General features: G+C 46.1%; 1 protein-coding gene across 2 annotated transcripts in view; it reads right to left on the minus strand.

Moving 5' to 3' along the window:
• LOC140386587 (cell adhesion molecule CEACAM5-like) overlaps positions 1-18,061 on the minus strand; it is a 126,252-nt gene that overhangs the window by 68,229 nt on the left and 39,962 nt on the right. For both annotated transcript variants that reach the window (XM_072469040.1, XM_072469039.1), the window contains exons 4-5: positions 17,047-17,310; positions 5,609-5,887 (exon numbers count right to left, since the gene is read on the minus strand). In XM_072469040.1, the coding sequence (XP_072325141.1) occupies positions 5,609-5,887; positions 17,047-17,310 (543 nt within the window). The remainder of the gene's footprint in view (positions 1-5,608; positions 5,888-17,046; positions 17,311-18,061) is intronic.

Here is an 18,061-nt window from a genome sequence, read left to right on the forward strand (position 1 = left end):
ATCCGGTCACTACTGTGTACTAGCACTAACCAAACGCCTCATGAGCGCCTCCTTGTCTTCCCCAGGAAGTCCTCCTCTGGAACGTCGCTGCCGACCTGGCTGGCGGCCCCAGGACCCATCTTGCTCCGAAAACATGTGCGGGCGCACAAGTCGGACCCGTTGGTCGAAAGGGTTCACCTCCTTCACGCGAATGCGCAGTACGCTTACGTGGAGTACCCCGACGGCCGACAGGACACGGTCTCCCTGCGAGATCTGGTGCCCGCCGGCAACACACACACCCCCCCCCCCCCGACACCAATCACCCCCTCCCTGCCACCGCCGCACCCCGCGACCACCCCCTTCCCAGGAGGATCGGTCCTCCTCCCAGGCCCGACCAGGAGTGAAGCCCAAGCTGAAACCGTAAGGCTCCCGGAGACGACAACACCGGAACAAGCACCACCACCACCACCGGGGCCGAGGCGATCGACACGGACGACCAGACCGCCCGACCGACTCGTGGCGTTGATCTAACACTACAATATGTGGACTTTTAACGAGAACATTTTGTCTTTTTCTCCTGACGATTACTGTAAATAGTTTGAAACAAAAAAAACCTTGTACATACTGTAATAACATGCGAAAGTTTTCCTCCCAGGACCAGCCTTGTAAACCCTTACCACCATGCGAAGAATCACCCCGCCGGGTTCATTTTTAACAAGGGGTGAATGTGGTAGTATGCATTAGGTGTCATGTGGGACTGTGAAGCCGTGATGTCATTGGCTGACAGATCCCGGGTCCTGGTTGGCCGTTGACCTCGAGCTCCGCCCTGAAGGCGGAGTATAAGAACCAGGAGTCCTCCCCCGCAGGCCAGTCTACTACTGAACTGCGGGGGAACAGTCACGCTTAATAAAGCCTCATCGACTTCACTCTATTTGTCTCTCGGAGTCTTTGTGCACTACAGTGAGGAAAAACTTTTTCACCCAAAGGGTGGTGGGAGCCTGGAACTCACTGCCTGAAAAGGTGGTGGAGACAGAGACCCTGATAGCATTCAAGGCGTATTTAGATGTGCACTTGCGATGCCAAGGCATACAAGGCTGTGGGCTAAGTGCTGCAAAATGAGATTTGATAATTAGACGGTTGTTTTTGATTGGCACAGACACGATGGACTGAAGGGTCTTTTCTGTACTGTGGAGAAATTTGCATTCACTCCAAAGGGAAAACAGTATAGCTGGACCCTTTACCGCAGGGATCCCATTACAGCCCAAATATCTTTCACCGAATCATATGTAGGGCCTTAGAGAAGTACGACCTCGCCCCATACAACAGCAACATTTTATAATACGTCGATGATACGTACAATACTGGGGGGATTTGGGAGCCCTGACTACCACATTGGATACACAAGATAGAGAAGGCGGGTTTCAAGGTGAACCTGAGAAAAGCTCAAATTGGACAAACTACCATTCGATACTTAGGACATGACATAAGTCAAGGAAGAAAGATCCTTCCGACAGATCGCAAAACCGCCATCGCCGACATGCCCTGACCCACAAGCGCAGGGAACACGATGAATGGTATGTTTGTTGAACTACTGCAGAAACTTTATTCCCCAGTTCGCCACTCTGGCAGACCAATCTATCGCTTTGTAAAAGGAGGAAAACCAGGATTGGAAGCTGTGGACTGGGGCCGGAACAAGAAATCACATACGGCAGTTTAAAGGCCTGGCTGCTTGAAACCCCAGCCCTAAAACTATAATAATTTTTATTGTCACAAGTAGGCTTACATTAACACTGTAATGAAGTTACTGTGAAAAGCCTCAAGTCCCCACATTCCGGGGCCTGTTCAAGGACACTGAGGGAGAATTCAGAATGTCCAAATTACCTACCAGCACGTCTTTCATGATTTATGCGAGGAAACCGGAGCACCCGGAGGAAACCCACACAGACACAGGGCAAACTCCTCACAGACAGTGACCCAAGCCGGGAATCGAACCTGGGACCCTGGAGCTGTGAAGCAACGTTGCTACCTATTGTGCTACCGTGCCACCCGCTACCAGATATGTCAAAACCATTCCACATATACTATAAAATAAATAAATAAATAAATGACCTAGAGGGAGGTTTTTACAGTGCAGTAGTCACCCAGGAAAATGGGGGTCATGAGACTGGTAGCTTACTACTGGACCCGAGAGTCCCCAGTTGTTAAATGGCTGCACCGATGCGTCGCAGCACTAGACTGTGCTGCCTGGGCAGTACGGGTCTGCGAGCCTGTCACTACGTCAAGCCCGTTAGTCCAACAGACTAAACACACCATCGTGGAACTGTTGAACACCGGCAAACTGAAAACAGTGTCCGATCCTCGACGGGCCCCATGGGAAGCAGTACTCCTATCCTGGGAAAAGTCCATCAGCATCATCAGCGATACAGGCCTTAACCCAGCGGAGGGATTAATCACTGAGGGGGAACCACACCAATGTCAGACTAAAATAGATGAAGAAATAGAGGGAGGAATAGCCGATGAACCCATTTCCAACCCTGTTCTGATCCTCTATGTCGATGGTTCCAAGCGGTATGTGAATGGCAATATCGCACGGGATGGGCGGTGGTAAACCAGGAGGGTGACACCATCCTACAGGGGGGATTAGAGGGATCTGTCTCAGCCCAGGTAGTCAAACTTACAGCCTTAACTGAAGGCCTGAAGTTAGCACAGGGACAGCATGTGAACATCTAGACCAATATATGTCTTTGGGGTCATGCACGATTACAGGACCATCTGGAGTCGACGAGGGTATGTTGTTTGGGGAGGGGGTCACATCAAGCATGAGAACATTGCCCAAGAGTTAGTGGAGGCTGTCATGTGCCCGGCTGCAGTAGCCGTGATAAAGATTAAAGCACACCAGAATGTTGAGAATGAAGAACAGTGGGTGAACATGATGGCTGACCTGGCAGCCTGAATGGCTGCCAAAACCACAGTGCCGTAGCCCCTTCGAGTGGCAGCGATAGGGCTTGAGGAACTAAATATCGTTAAAGTACAGGGAGAAGCCAGTGTAGAGGAGCAATCCCAAAAGGATTAGAGAGGAGCGGAAAAGGGGGGGACGAGATATGGAGGAAGGTATCCCAGGTTGTTGTCCCATCCTCAATCCAGACTGAATTGCTCAAACTATACCATGAACCAGACCACACATGATGCGATGGGATGCCGAGTCGTATACCCAGAGACTGGTGGTGGCCAGGGGTCGATAGGGAAGTTGCAAAACATTGTGAACGATGTATTATATGCGCGCAACCCAACCCCGGGAGATCCATAAAGGATAAAATGGCCTATTGGCCACTACCCAAGGGTCCATGGGAGAATTTACAGATTGACTTTACCGGATCACTGCCTAAAAGTCGGGGGAAAGATTCTGCCTGGTGGTCATCGACCAGTTCCCCCAATGGGTGAAGGCATTCCCCACTCAAGACTGTGGGGACGCTACAGTCACACATATCCTAGCATTCGAGATAATCCCTCGATAGGGGACCCAATTGGGCAGGCAAGGTAATTTGGACCAATTTAATTTGATACAACCGACCAGTATTCCTGAAAAAACGTAGCTGCAGTGCAATGAGGCAGAGAATACTGAGCGATCCAAAATCTATAGTATACACATCCCAAAGTTTTTCTAAGGGTTCGGTTTCGGGGGCCAGGGAGAAACAGCCCCTTATCGAAAGGGGGGATTGTTGAAGGTAGATTTAGAGAGAAAGTTTTAGACAAAGGGTACCCTAGCTTAGGTGCCTGTACAGAGGCACATTTGTAGGAATAGACATTGTATAAACCTGAATGTGCGTAATTTTATAATCTAAAAATCACTATACTATCAGAAAGGACAGACATGCAGCTCCACCATGTTAACAGAGGTTCAGAATACTAAAGACACAAAATGACTGTTGGCTGCATTGGCCACATTCCTGAGCACAATTAGCTGGGTGAGTCGCAAACTGGTATAAACAAGAGACAATTAATACAGACAGAAGGAATGTTCAGGGAGATAATGGTGGCTGGTAGCAGCAGATGATCTCGGGTCTTTAATGAAAAACATACATGTAGGATTAAGGGAGGTATTCACAGTGAGTGATAAGGCGCATTGCAGACTCAAGAACTCTAGATGGAGACAAAGAAGATAATTTCAACGAGGTACCACGAGTCGCATCCATGAGGTCATGGACTGATCATGTACAAACCCACCTTACTCAATGCGAAATGTCATGAGATACGTGACTAATGTATGTAATTTATAATTGATATTATTGGACAAGGTCCAGCCGTGATACGCCATGTAGATGTTTGAAAAATATATAAGAATGGATATTTTCCTTTGTTCGGTGGAGAGAAGCACTGGGTTTTAACAGGCGCCCTCTCCCCGCCGGCATAATAAAACATTTGGTGCGAGGACCAGCCCTGAGCGTTGAGTAATTTCTTTGAGATTCTCTCCCGCTAACAATATCATTAGACTTTTAAACCCAGAGCATGACCCTGGGTCTCTGGATTACTCGTCCATCGTAAATTCACTTGTTTATTGTTAAAAGATTGGTTTGGGTACAAAGTTCACTTTTTATGAATATATTCTTTTTTTTTTTAATGTTTCCAATTAAGGACAATTTAGCATGGCCAATCCACCTACCCTGCATGTTTTGGGTTGTGGATGTGAAACCCATGCAGACACAGGGAGAATGTGCAAACTCCACACGGACAGTGACTCGGGGCCAGGATCCACTATCCGCTAACCACTGCACCACCGTGCTGTCTTGATGAATATAGTCTAACACGGTTGTGGTGAGACAATTGGAAGCCAAAGTGGAGTAGGGGTTTGTACAAAATGTGTTGTCAAACGGCTCCTGGGTCCTGGAATCCTGTGGTCCAGTTGGCAAGATCAGCAATGCTTTCAAAATAAACCATTCCAATTGAACATTAGATCATCAGGGTTTAGTTTTTGAATGAGCTCTTGTCTTGTACAGGAACAAGGATGTTTTCTTACTGCAGCTGTACAGGGCCTTGGTGAGACCACACCTGGAGTATTGCAGGCAGCTCTGGTCTCCTTATTTAAGAAAGGATATACTTGCCATAGAGGGAGAGCAGTGAAGGTTCACCAGACTGATTCCTGGGATGGCAGGATTGTTGCATGAAGAGAGATTGGTTAGACTGGGCCTGTATTCATTGGAGTTTAGGAGAATGAGAGGGGATTTCATTGAAGTGTGTAAACTTCTGACAGGGCTGGACAGACTGTATGCAGGGATGTTCTTTCCTCTGGATAGGGGTTCTGGGGCAATGGAGCAATGCCTCAGGATACAGGGGGGGGCCATTTAAGACTGAGATGAGAAGTTTCTTCACTCAGAGAGTGATAAATGTGTGGAATTCTCTACGACAGAAGGCTATGGAGGCCAAGTCACTGAATATACTTAAGAGGAAATTGATTTCTAGACTCCAAAGGTATCAAAGGTTATGGGGAAAGCACGGGAGTATGACGTTGAGATAGAGGATCAGCAGTGATCATGTTGAATGGCAGAGCAGGCTCGAATGGCCTACTCCTGCTCTTACTTTCTGTGGGTTTTTTTTTTGCTTCTATGTTAGCCATCACTGGGTCTGTACTTACAGCAAATCTTCAGTGAAAATGGGTCACTGCTTTCATTATTACTGTGACCCCATGCCTGGCACTTGTAATCGCCTCCATCAGACCTCTGCACTGATGTTATAGTCAACGTCTCATTACCCACTGATAACTGCATCCTCTCCTGAGTTAGAAGTAACTGGTTGGTCTTAATCCAGTAAATGAGTCTCACATCACCAGTCACATTGCAAGTTAAGATCACGGTGTCATTGTGTTCAATGGGGTCTGAAATATTTGCAGAAATGTTTGGCTTGGAAACCGGCACTGTAAGAAAGTGAAAAAAAAGCACCAGATTATTTATTCTGTAGTTGTATATTCATTGATTCCATTATATTCACTGATTCCATTGCAAACAGTGTATCAACAGCAAAGTCACAGGTAGAACCATAGAAAAGATACGGTGCAGAAAGAGGCCATGCAGCTCATCATGCCTGTGCCAGCCAAACAAGAAACTAGCCATTCATTTTAATCCCACTTTCCAGCACCTAGTCCGTAGCCAAGCAGGTTCCAGCTCTTCAGATAGAGATCCAGGGACCCTTTGAAGTGAGTTGAGCATTTCAACTTTAATAATGAACCTGGTCAGTGAATTCCAACTGCCCACCACCCTCTGGGTGAAAAAGATTTTTCATCAAGTCCCCATTATACATGGAAATAAACGTGTTTCGAAAGATTTCCTTCTAATGCAAGTTTCCAAAATATCGAAGTTGGAGAATGTTAGAATGATATGATGTTTGCTATTAATATCTGAATGTGATGTCTGCGCTGGCTGGAACATAAGAGCAGGAGTAGGCCATTCGGCCCGTCCAGTTTACTCCACCATTCAGTGAGACCACAGCCTACTTGGTTGTGGCCTCAGCTCCACGTTCCTACCTGAACCACCAGATAACCCTTGACTCCCTTCAGAGAGGGGAGAGTTCTCTTAGGAGGCTTACTGGGCCTGGTTACATTGCAGATACAAATGGAGATGTCACTAATTTCAGCTTTCTGCTTTTAAATCCATTTGTTTGTCTGATTTATCAAAGTTGTGATATTAATTGGCGGGATGGGGGGGGGGGGGGGGGGGCAGGCGGTTGCCAAAAGAAGGGAGGGTAGGAGGACCTCCTCATAAGCCTGCTCATGGGCCTGGCCAACCTGTCCATTAAGAAGACTGGACGGGGGGGTCACCTGGCCTGGCTGTCTGCCCCTCTTCTGCGGCTATGTTAGTGGCTGGCTGTCCCTGAACAGGGAGCACATAGCACCCACCAGCACCACAAAGGCCTTCCGTGCCTGTTGCGCACCGCAGGGGTTGGAATACATCGTTGATCCCCAAAACCTGATTTGGATTTAAAGTTTAGTGAGTTTGCCTTTGGGGGTTTTAGTTTTGTTTGCATGTTTAAAGAAATATCTCCCACTCCCTCATTCATCTAATTGCCTAATTTGTTAATTTTGTCATTTGACCCATTTTGTTTTATTCAAAAGAGTATACAATGGACATCAGATGCAATTTCTGTTCATTTTGCGTTACTTTCCGATTGAAATTGCATTTACATTATGATTTGTTTGCTGAGTTTTTATAGCTTCACAGGTTTAACATAATGTTTCTCAATTAAACGTTCACACATATGAGGGGGACTTTACAGAGGTAAGAACATAGATAGAACATAGAACAGTACAGCACAGTACAGGCCCTTCAGCCCACGATGTTATGCTGACCATTTATCCTAATCTAAGATTAACCTAACCTACACCCCTTCAATTTACTGCTGTCCATGTGCTTGTCTAAGAGTCGCTTAAATGTCCCGAATGATTCTGACTCCACCACCTCTGCTGGCAGTGCATTCCAAACACCCACCACTCTCTGTGTAAAGAACCTACCTCTGACATCCCTCCTGTACCTTCCTCCAATCACCTTAAAATTATGTCCCCACGTGACAGCCATTTCCACCCTGGGGAAAAGTCTCTGGCTATCCACTCTATCCATGCCTCAGCACATTGTACATCTCTATCAAGTCACCTCTCTGCCTTCTTCGCTCTGGTGAGAAAAGCCCTAGCTCCCTCAACCTTCCTTCACAAGACATGCCCTCCAGTCCAGGCAGCATCCTGGTAAATCTCCTCTGTACCCTCTCCAAAGCATCCACATCCTTCCTATAATGAGGCGACCAGAACCGGACACAATATTCCAAGTGTGGTCTAACCAGAGTTTTATAAAGCTGCAGCAAAACCTCACTGCTCTTAAACTCAATCGCCCTGTTAATGAAAGCCAACACACCATATGCCTTCTTAACAACCCTATCAACCTGGGTGGCAACTTTGAGGGATCTATGTACGTGGACCCCAAGATCCCTCTGTTCCTCCACACTTCCAAGAATCCTGCCATTAACCCTGTATTCAGCATTCAAATTCGACCTTCCAAAATGAATCACTTCACATTTATCAAGGTTGAACTCCATCTGCCACTTCTCAGCCCAGCTCTGCATCATGCCAATATCCTGTTGTAACCTGCAACTACCCTCAACACTATCTATAACTCCCCCAACCTTCGTGTCATCAGCAAACGTACTAACCCACCCTTCCACTTCCTCATCCAAGTCATTTATAAAAACCACAAAGAGCAGAGGTCCCAGAACAGATCCTTGTGGAACACCACTGGTCACTGACCTCCCGGCTGAATACTTTCCATCCACTACCACTCGCTGTCTTCTTTTGGCCAGCCAATTCTGTATCTAGACAGCCAAATGTCCTTGTATCCCATGCCCCCTAACTTTCTGAATGAGCCTACCATGAAGAACCTTATCAAATGCCTTACTGAAATCCATATGCACCGCATCCACTGCCCGACCTTCATCAATGTGTCTCGTCACATCCTCAAAGAATTCATTGAGGCTTGTGAGGCAAGACCTGCCCCTCACAAAGCCATTCTGACTGTCTTTAATCAAATTATGTTTTTCTAAATAATCATAAGTCCTATCACTCAGAATCCTTTCCAATATTTTGCTCACCACAGACGTAAGACTGATGGGTCTGTAATTCCCAGGGATTTCCCTATTCCCTTTCTTGAACAGGGGAACAACATTCGCCTCCCTCCAATCATCTGGTACTACTCCAGTGGAGAGTGAGGATGCAAAGATCATCGCCAACGGCACAGCAATCTCCTCCCTCACTTCCCGTAGCAACCTTGGGTATATTCAGTCAGGCCTAGGGGACTTATCTATCCTGATGCTTTTCAAAATTTACAGCACATCCTCCTTCTTAATATCAACCTGTTCGAGTCTATTAACCTGGTTCACACTGTTCTCATGGGCAACAGGTCCCTCTCTCCAGTGAATACTGAAGCAAAATATTCATTTCAAGCCTCCCCTACTTCCTCAGACTCTAGGCACAAGTTCCCTCCACTATCCCTGATCGGCCCTACTCTCACTCTGATCATCCTCTTATTTCTCACATAAGTACAGAACGCCTTTGGGTTTCCCCTGATCCTTCCCGCCAGGACTTTTTCATGCCCCCTTCTAGCTCTCCTCAGTCCATTTTTGAGTTCCTTCCTGGCCACCTTGTAACCCTCTAGAGCCATGCCAGATCCTTGCTTCTTCAACCTTACGTAAGCTTCCTTCTTCCTCTTGACTAGAAGCTCCACTTCTCTTGTCATCCAAGGCTCCTTCACCTTACCATTCCTTCCTCGTCTCAGTGGGACAAAACTATCCATCACTCGCAGCAAGTGCTCCTTAAACAACCCCCACATTGTGCATTTCCCCAAGAACAATTGTTCACACTTTATGCTCCTCAGCTCCTGTCTAATGGCAGTATAGTTTCCCATCCCCCAATTAAATACCTTCCCATACTGTGTGTTCCTATCCCTCTCCATGACTATGGTAAAGGTCAAGGAGTTGTGGACACTGTCACCGAAATGCTCTCCCGCTGAGACATCTGACACCTGGCCTGGTCCGTTGCCGAGCACCAAGTCCAATATGGCCTCCCCCTAGTCGGCCTATCTACATATTGTGTCAGGAATCCTTCCTGTGCACACCTGACAAATTCTGCTCCATCCAAACCATTTGCACTAAGGAGGTTCCAGTCAATATTAGGGAAGTTGAAGTCACCCATGACAACAACTCTGTTACTTCTGCACTTTTCCAAGATCTGCCGCCCAATCTGTTCCTCTAGCTCTCTGCTGCTATTGGGGGGTCTGTAGAAAACTCCCAATAAAGTGACTGCTCCTTTCTTGTTTCTGACTTCCACCCATACTGACTCAGTGGACAAACCCTCCTCAACTACCTCCTTTTCTACAGCTGTGGTGCACTCCCTAATTAACAGTGCCACTCCCCCTCATCTTTTACCTCCCTCCCTATTTTTCTGAAAACATCTAAACCCCGGAACATTTAACAACCATTCCTGCCCCTGTGAAATCCATGTCTCCGTAATGGCCACAACATCGTAATTCCAAGTACTGATCAATGCTCTAAGTTCATCTCACTTAATCCTGACACTCCTTGCATTGAAACAGACACACTTTAACCCGTTCCACTGAGTGCAACTTTGCCCTATCAACTGTCTATCCTTCCTCATAGACTTGCTGCACATTATTTCTGCCTGTTCAACAGCTACTCGATCCTCTGATCCATAGCTCTGGTTCCCATCCCCCTGCCAAACTAGTTTAAACCCTCCCAAAGAGCTCTAGCAAACCTCCCACCCAGGATATTGGTGCCCCTCCAGTTTAGGTACAATCCGTCCTTCATGTACAGGTCCCACCTTCCCCAGAAGAGATCCCAATGATCCACATATCTGAAGCCTTCCCTCTTGCAGCAGCCCTGTAGCCACGTGTTCAGCTGCACTCGCTCTCTGTTCCTTGCCTCACTTGCACGTGGCACCGGTAGCAATCCTGAGATCACTACTCTGCTTGTCCTGCTCTTTAGCTTCCAACCTAACTCCCTAACATCAGTTTTTTAGATCCTCATCCCTTTTCTTAGCTATGTCGTTGGTGCCTATGTGCACCACGAACTCTGGTTGCACCTGGGAGGCAACATACCTTCCGGGAGTCTTGTTCGCGACCACAGAATCTCCTATCCATTCCCCTAACCATTGAGTCTCCTATCACTATTGCTTTTCTCTTCTCCCCCCTTCCCTTCTGAGCCACAGAGCCAGGCTCAGTGCCAGAGACCTGGCCGCTCGGGCCTTCCCCCGGTAGGTCATCCCCCCCCAACAGCATCCAAAACGGTATACTTGTTTTGAAGGGGAACGGCCATGGGGGATCCCTGCATGTCTGCCTCTTTGTTTTACTTCCCTGACTGTAACCCAGCTATTCTTTTCCTGTACCTTGGGTGTGGCTACCTCCCCCGTAACTCTTCTCTATCACCCCCTCTGCCTCCCGGATGATCCGAAATTCATCCAGCTCCAGCTCTAGTTCCCTAACGTGGTCTCTGAGGAGCTGGAGTTGGGTGCACTTCCCGCAGGTGTAGTCAGCGGGGACACCGGAGGTATCCCTCACCACCCACATCCTACAGGAGGAGCATGCAACTGCCCTAGCCTCCATCCCCTCTGAACGTAGCTGCGCAGTGAACCAACTGGAACTCCACCCTCCGACTCTGCTCCCTGTCAGCTGCACTCTCTGTAAACCCCTGGCTCCCTTCATGCTCTTTGGGAAAGTGTAGGAAACAAAATGAAAGGAGCATCTTGCTCCTTCCTCACTTAACTCCCTCAGTCACTAAACTCTCACTGTAGCACTCAAATTCAGCACTCAGTGCAAACAAAGTCAGCACCGTAAGCTGGTTCACCTTTATACTGTGTGACTAGCCTCTGAAAACTGGCCTAATTCAATTAACTAATTAACAAGCTCCAACTGTAAGTAGAACCTCTGTTTAAAGCTGATTGAAAACTCACCTTCTTCTAAACCCTAACAACAACATTTAAGTTAATTATCTAAATAAAAGAAAGACTAGACTTTAGATAAAAATGAACCCTTAATATCCCTCAGTCACCAAACTCTCACTACAGCACTCAAATGCACCCAAATTCAGCACTCAAATGCACCCACATTCAGCACTCAGTGCAAACAAAGTCAGCACTGTAAGCTGGTTCACCTTTATACTGTGTGACTAGCCTCTGAAAACTGGCCTAATCCAATTAACTAATTAATAAGCTCCAACTGCAAGTAGAACCTCTGTTTAAAGCTGATTGAAAACTCACCTTCTTCTAAACCCTAACAACAACTTTTAAGTTAATTATCTAAATAAAAGAAAGACTAGACATTAGATAAAAATGAACCCTTAATATCCCTCAGTCACCAAACTCTCACTACAGCACTCAAATGCACCCAAATTCAGCACTCAGTGCAAACAAAGTCAGCACTGTAAGCTGGTTCACCTTTATACTGTGTGCACAGTAAGAAGTCTTACAACACCAGGTTAAAGTCCAACAGGTTTGTTTCGATGTCACTAGCTTTCGGAGCGCTGCTCCTTCCTCAGGTGAATGAAGAGGAATGTTCCAGAAACATATATATAGACAGATTCAAAGCTGCCAGACAATGCTTGGAATGCGAGCATTAGCATCCCCCACCATCTGGCCTGCAAAACCCTACCAACTGTCCTGGCTTGACACAATTTCACACCTCTTTAACCACATCTCTGGATCTGTAAAGATTTAATCACCTGCTAATGCTCGCATTCCAAGCATTGTCTGGCATCTTTGAATCTGTCTATACATATGTTTCTGGAACATACCTCTTCATTCACCTGAGGAAGGAGCAGTGCTCCGAAAGCTAGTGACATCGAAACAAACCTGTTGGACTTTAACCTGGTGTTGTAAGACTTCTTACTGTGCTCACCCCAGTCCATGGTCTGCAGACGCTGCGACAACGAATGAACGGACATCGCGCAACAATCACCAGGCAGGAATGTTCCCTTCCAGTCGGAGAACACTTCAGCAGTCAAGGGCATTCAGCCTCTGATCTCCGGGTAAGCGTTCTCCAAGGTGGTCTTCAGGACACGCAACAACGCAGAATCGCAGAGCAGAAACTTATAGCCAAGTTCCGCACACATGAGTGCGGCCTCAACCGGGACCTGGGATTCATGTCACATTACATTCATCCCCCACCATCTGGCCTGCGAAATCCTACCAACTGTCCTGGCTTGATGTAATTCACACCTCTTTAACCTGGGGTTACCCCAACTCTGGATCTGTAAAGATTTAATCACCTGCTAATGGTCGCATTCCAAGCATTGTTTGGCATCTTTGAATTTGTCTATATAGGTGTTTCTGGAACATACCTCTTCATTCACCTGAGGAAGGAGCAGCGCTCCGAAAGCTAGTGACATCGAAACAAACCTGTTGGACTTTAACCTGGTGTTGTAAGACTTCGTACTGTGCTCACCCCAGTCCAACGCCGGCATCTCCACATCATCATTTATACTGGGTGACTAGCTTCTGAAAACTGGCCCAATTCAATGAACTAATTAACAAGCTCCAACTGCAAGTAGAACCTCTGTTTAAAGCTGATTGAAAACTCACCTTCTTCTAAACCCTAACAACAACTTTTAAGTTAATTATCTAAATAAAAGAAAGACTAGGCTTTAGATAAAAATGAACCCTTAATATTCCTCAGTCACCAAACTCTCACTACTGCACTCAAATGCACCCAACATTGATTATTTAGAAAAACATAGTTTGATTAAAGACAGTCAGAATAGCTTTGTGAGGGGCAGGTCATGCCTCACAAGCCTCAATGAATTCTTTGAGGGTGTGATGAGGCACATTGATGAAGGTCGGGCAGTGGATGCGGTGCATATGGATTTCAGTAAGGCATTTGATAAGGTTCTTCATGGTAGGCTCATTCAGAAAGTTAGGGGGCATGGGATACAAGGACATTTGGCTGTCTAGATACAGAATTGGCTGGCCAAAAGAAGACAGCGAGTGGTAGTGGATGGAAAGTATTCAGCCTGGAGGTCAGTGACCAGTGGTGTCCCACAAGGATCTGTTCTGGGACCTCTGCTCTTTGTGGTTTTTATAAATGACTTGGATGAGGAAGTGGAAGGGTGGGTTAGTACGTTTGCTGATGACACGAAGGTTGGGGGAGTTATAGATAGTGTTGAGGGTTGTTGCAGGTTACAACAGGATATTGGCATGATGCAGAGCTGGGCTGAGAAGTGGCAGATGGAGTTCAACCTTGATAAATGTGAAGTGATTCATTTTGGAAGGTCGAATTTGAATGCTGAATACAGGGCTAATGGCAGGATTCTTGGAAGTGTGGAGGAACAGAGGGATCTTGGGGTCCATGTACATAGATCCCTCAAAGTTGCCACCCAGGTTGATAGGGTTGTTAAGAAGGCATATGGTGTGTTGGAATAAGGAAGGAGAGGATCAAATATGAAGGTAGGCTAGCCAGTAACATTAGGAATGATAGTAAAAGTTTCTTTAAATACATTAAAAACAAACGGGAGGCAAAAGTAGACATTGGGCTGCTCCAAAATGATGCTGGTAATCTAGTGATGGGAGACAAGGAAATAGTTGAGAAACTAATTAAGTACTTTGCGTCAGTCTTCACAGTAGAAGACATGAGTAATATACCAACAATTCAGGAGAGTCAGGGGGCAGAGTTGAATATGGTAGCCATCATAAAGGAGAAAGTGCTAGAGAAACTAAGAGGTCTAAAAATTGATAAATCTCCGGGCCCACATGGGCTACATCCTAGAGTTCGAAAGGAGATAGCTGAAGAAATAGTGGAGGCGTTAGTTATGATCTTTCAAAAGTCACTGGAGTCAGGGAAAGTCTCAGAGGATTGGAAAATCGCTGTTGTAACCCCCCTGTTCAAGAAGGGAACAAGAAAAAAGATGGAAAATTATAGGCCAATTAGCCTAACCTCGGTTGTTGGCAAGATTCTAGAATCAATCGTTAAGGATGAGATTTCTAAATTCTTGGAAGTGCAGGGTCGGATTAGGACAAGTCAGCATGGATTTAGTAAGGGGAGGTCGTGCCTGAAAAACATGTTAGAGTTCTTTGAAGAGATAACAAATAGGATAGACCAAGGAGAGCCAATGGATGTTATCTATCTTGACTTCCAAAAGGCCTTTGATAAGGTGCCTCACAGGAGACTGCTGAGTAAAATAAGGGCCCATGGTATTCGAGGCAAGGTACTAGCATGGATTGACGATTGGCTGTCAAGCAGAAGGCAGAGAGTTGGGATAAACGGTTCTTTTTCGGAATGGCAACCGGTGACAAGTGGTGTCCCGCAGGGTTCAGTGTTGGGCCCACAGCTGTTCTCTTTATATATTAACGATCTAGATGATGGGACTGGGGGCATTCTGGCTAAGTTTGCCGGTGATACAAAGATAGGTGGAGGGGCAGGTAGTATTGAGGAGGTGGGGAGGCTGCCGAAAGATTTGGACAGTTTAGGAGAGTGGTCCAAGAAATGGCTGATGAAATTCAACATGGGCAAGTGCGAGGTCTTGCACTTTGGGAAAAAGAATAGAGGCATGGACTATTTTCTAAACGGTGACAAAATTCATAATGCTGAAGTGCAAAGGGACTTGGGAGTCCTACTCCAGGATTCACTAAAGGTAAACTTGCAGGTTGAGTCCGTAATTAAGAAAGCAAATGCAATGTTGTCATTTATCTCAAGAGGCTTGGAATATAAAAGCAGGGATGTACTTCTGAAGCTTTATAAAGCACTAGTTAGGCCCCATTTAGAATACTGTGAGCAATCTTGGGCCCCACACCTCAGGAAGAACATACTAGCACTGGAGCGGGTCCAGCGGAGATTCACACGGTGATCCCAGGAATGGTAGGCCTAACATACGATGAACGTCTGAGGATCCTGGGATTATATTCATTGGAGTTTAGGAGGTTGAAAGGAGATCTAATAGAAACTTACAAGATAATGAATGGCTTAAATAGGGTGGACATAGGGAAGTTGTTTCCATTAGCAGGGGAGACTAGGACCCGGGGGCACAGCCTTAGAATAAAAGGGAGTCACTTTAGAACAGAGATGAGGAGAAATTTCTTCAGCCAGAGAGTGGTGGGTGTGTGGAATTCATTGCTACAGAGGGTGGTGGAGGCCGGAACGTTGAGTGTCTTTAAGACAGATGTTGATAAATTCTTGATTTCTCGAGGAATTAAGGGCTATGGAGAGAGAGCGGGTAAATGGAGTTGAAATCAGCCATGATTGAATGGTGGAGTGGACTTGATGGGCCGAATGGCCTTACTTCCGCTCCTATGTCTTATGGTCTTATGGACTGCAGCAGTTCAAGAAGGCAGATCACCATCACTTTCTCAAGGGGCAAATAGTGATGGACAATAAATGCTGGGCCTCGTCAGTGACGCCCAAACTCCTTGAATGAATTTAAAAATTCAGTTGGGTGCATAGTTGGTGGCAGAAAATTGAATGGCCATGATGCACGTGCAGGTTTGGTTCTCCATTGAGGACCACTGGGACTTTGTTTTTTGGTGTCATTTGGAAAGCCTGGTCTGGATTTTGAAATGCAAGCCGCTAAGGGAAAGCATAGTTATGGGAGAAGATTTTAAAGTGTACTTTTGGGAGGGAGAGTTTGGAAACTCTCTCCTAACAATCATCTGGGAAGATTTTGAGGAGAAATCCACAAACATTCACTTGCGTTCAGAGTGGAGAGTGTATTTTCCTACCAACATTCTGCGTGCTTAAAATAAACTTTGTGTGAATGAGACGAATGTAGATGAAGATGTATTTTGTAATCCGTGTTAATCCTAAAACCTGCGTGTAATTGTTAAACTAAGGGGGAGTAAAGGTGTATTGTATCATAATCAATTTTTTTCATGTTTAATAAATGTTCCCTTCTTGTTGCTAAAACTAATTAGCACTCCTGTGACTCTGTTCCTCCATATTTTATTTTGAAAAATAAAAAATACAGTCTTTTGAGCCAGAGTTCCATTCTGGGATCTTCCTGTCCAGTTATTCCACCAACTGGGATCTAAAGGCTGGTGATGTTGCATGACTTGAAATTTCCTCAAGTCAGTGAGTGCTTCATGGCTGACCAACTGTATACTGCCAGATGTATACACTGAACATCGCCTCCAGGGTCAGCACTTATGCTGTGTGACAACCATTTCTTTTGAAAGCCATCCATCTGGGTATAGATTGCATATATTAAATGTCCACTGTTGCTGAACGGCACAGGTTCACAATGAGTCAAAATAAAAACAAAAGATTGGAACATCTGTGGAGCATGAAACATTTCCAGTCCACATTGAGTCTTTTTCAGGGCTGGGGGGTTCTGGCAACGTGATAGGTTTCATGCTGTTGATGAGAGGGGGTGGAGCAGAGGGAATAAGATCTAAGGTCAGGGATAGGGGTGTGCTCAGGAGAGACAAAGTGCCAAATATGTCATGGGCATAAGACAAAGGGAGTGGTAATGACAATGTTAAAGACTAAAGAAGGTGTCAATAGCAGCATAAATATCAGAGTTAACTTGAGCTCGTTGTCTCACCTATGACGTGTATTTGTTCTGATACACTGATGTATTTTCTGGTCATGTTGTTATAGGCCTGACACATGTAATTGCCGCTGTGATCTGGGACAATGCCAACGAGCATCATTGCTTGCCCTGTTTGGTTCAGGGGGTCACCATTGAAAAACCACTCGAATGTGGAAGGAGGGACCGACTGCACAGTACACGTGAAAGTGACATTTGATCCCAAAATAATGTCTCCTTTGTCCGGATCAATGGATAATCGAGGTTCTTCTGGTCCATCTGCATGGGTAAAGGATGCAGGTATTAATGTAAATTTCACAGGAACAAAATGCAATCACAGGAACGGAATAGAATCACAGAATCCCTACAGTGCAGGAGGAGGCCTTTCGACCCATCGAGTCTACACCGACCCTCTGAAAGAGCACCCTACCTGGATCCACTCCTCCACCCTATCCCTGTAATCCCAGCTAACCATTGGACACGAGGGGACAATTTAGCATGGCCAATCCACCTAACCTGTACACCTTTTGGACTGTGGGAGGAAACCAAAGCACCCAGAGGAAACCCATGCAGACTCGGGGAGAATGTGCAAACTCCAGTCACCCAAGGTCAGAGTTGAACCCGGGTCCCTGGCACTGTGAGGCAGCAATGCTTGCCACTGTGCCACCCAGTTAACTGCAAAGGGCTCATTCCAGTTTTGAACCCGGACCTCTTGCAAGCACTCTGATTGCTACACCCAAAGTGAGAATCATACTCCCAGACCAACGAGCCACTACTAGCTTGGACGGAGAAACAGAAATCAAGTGCAAGGAACCTTGCAGAGAAGAACAAGATGATTGGGTGGAGCTGTAAACAGGGAATATGAGGCACTTTCTTCAGCTCTGTCATTTGCAGTGTTAAAAAGTCAGATGGATTGAAATTACTAATGTATTTCACTTTCGTTGTGACTACACACAACAGTTTAGTCTTGGGAATTTCCTGCAGGGACAACGCCTTTGCATTCCCTCCCTCCCTGTGCACAGCAGCAGCT

This window comes from Scyliorhinus torazame, chromosome 12 (assembly GCF_047496885.1).
Source record: "Scyliorhinus torazame isolate Kashiwa2021f chromosome 12, sScyTor2.1, whole genome shotgun sequence".
In the NCBI taxonomy this organism is placed as follows: domain Eukaryota; kingdom Metazoa; phylum Chordata; class Chondrichthyes; order Carcharhiniformes; family Scyliorhinidae; genus Scyliorhinus; species Scyliorhinus torazame.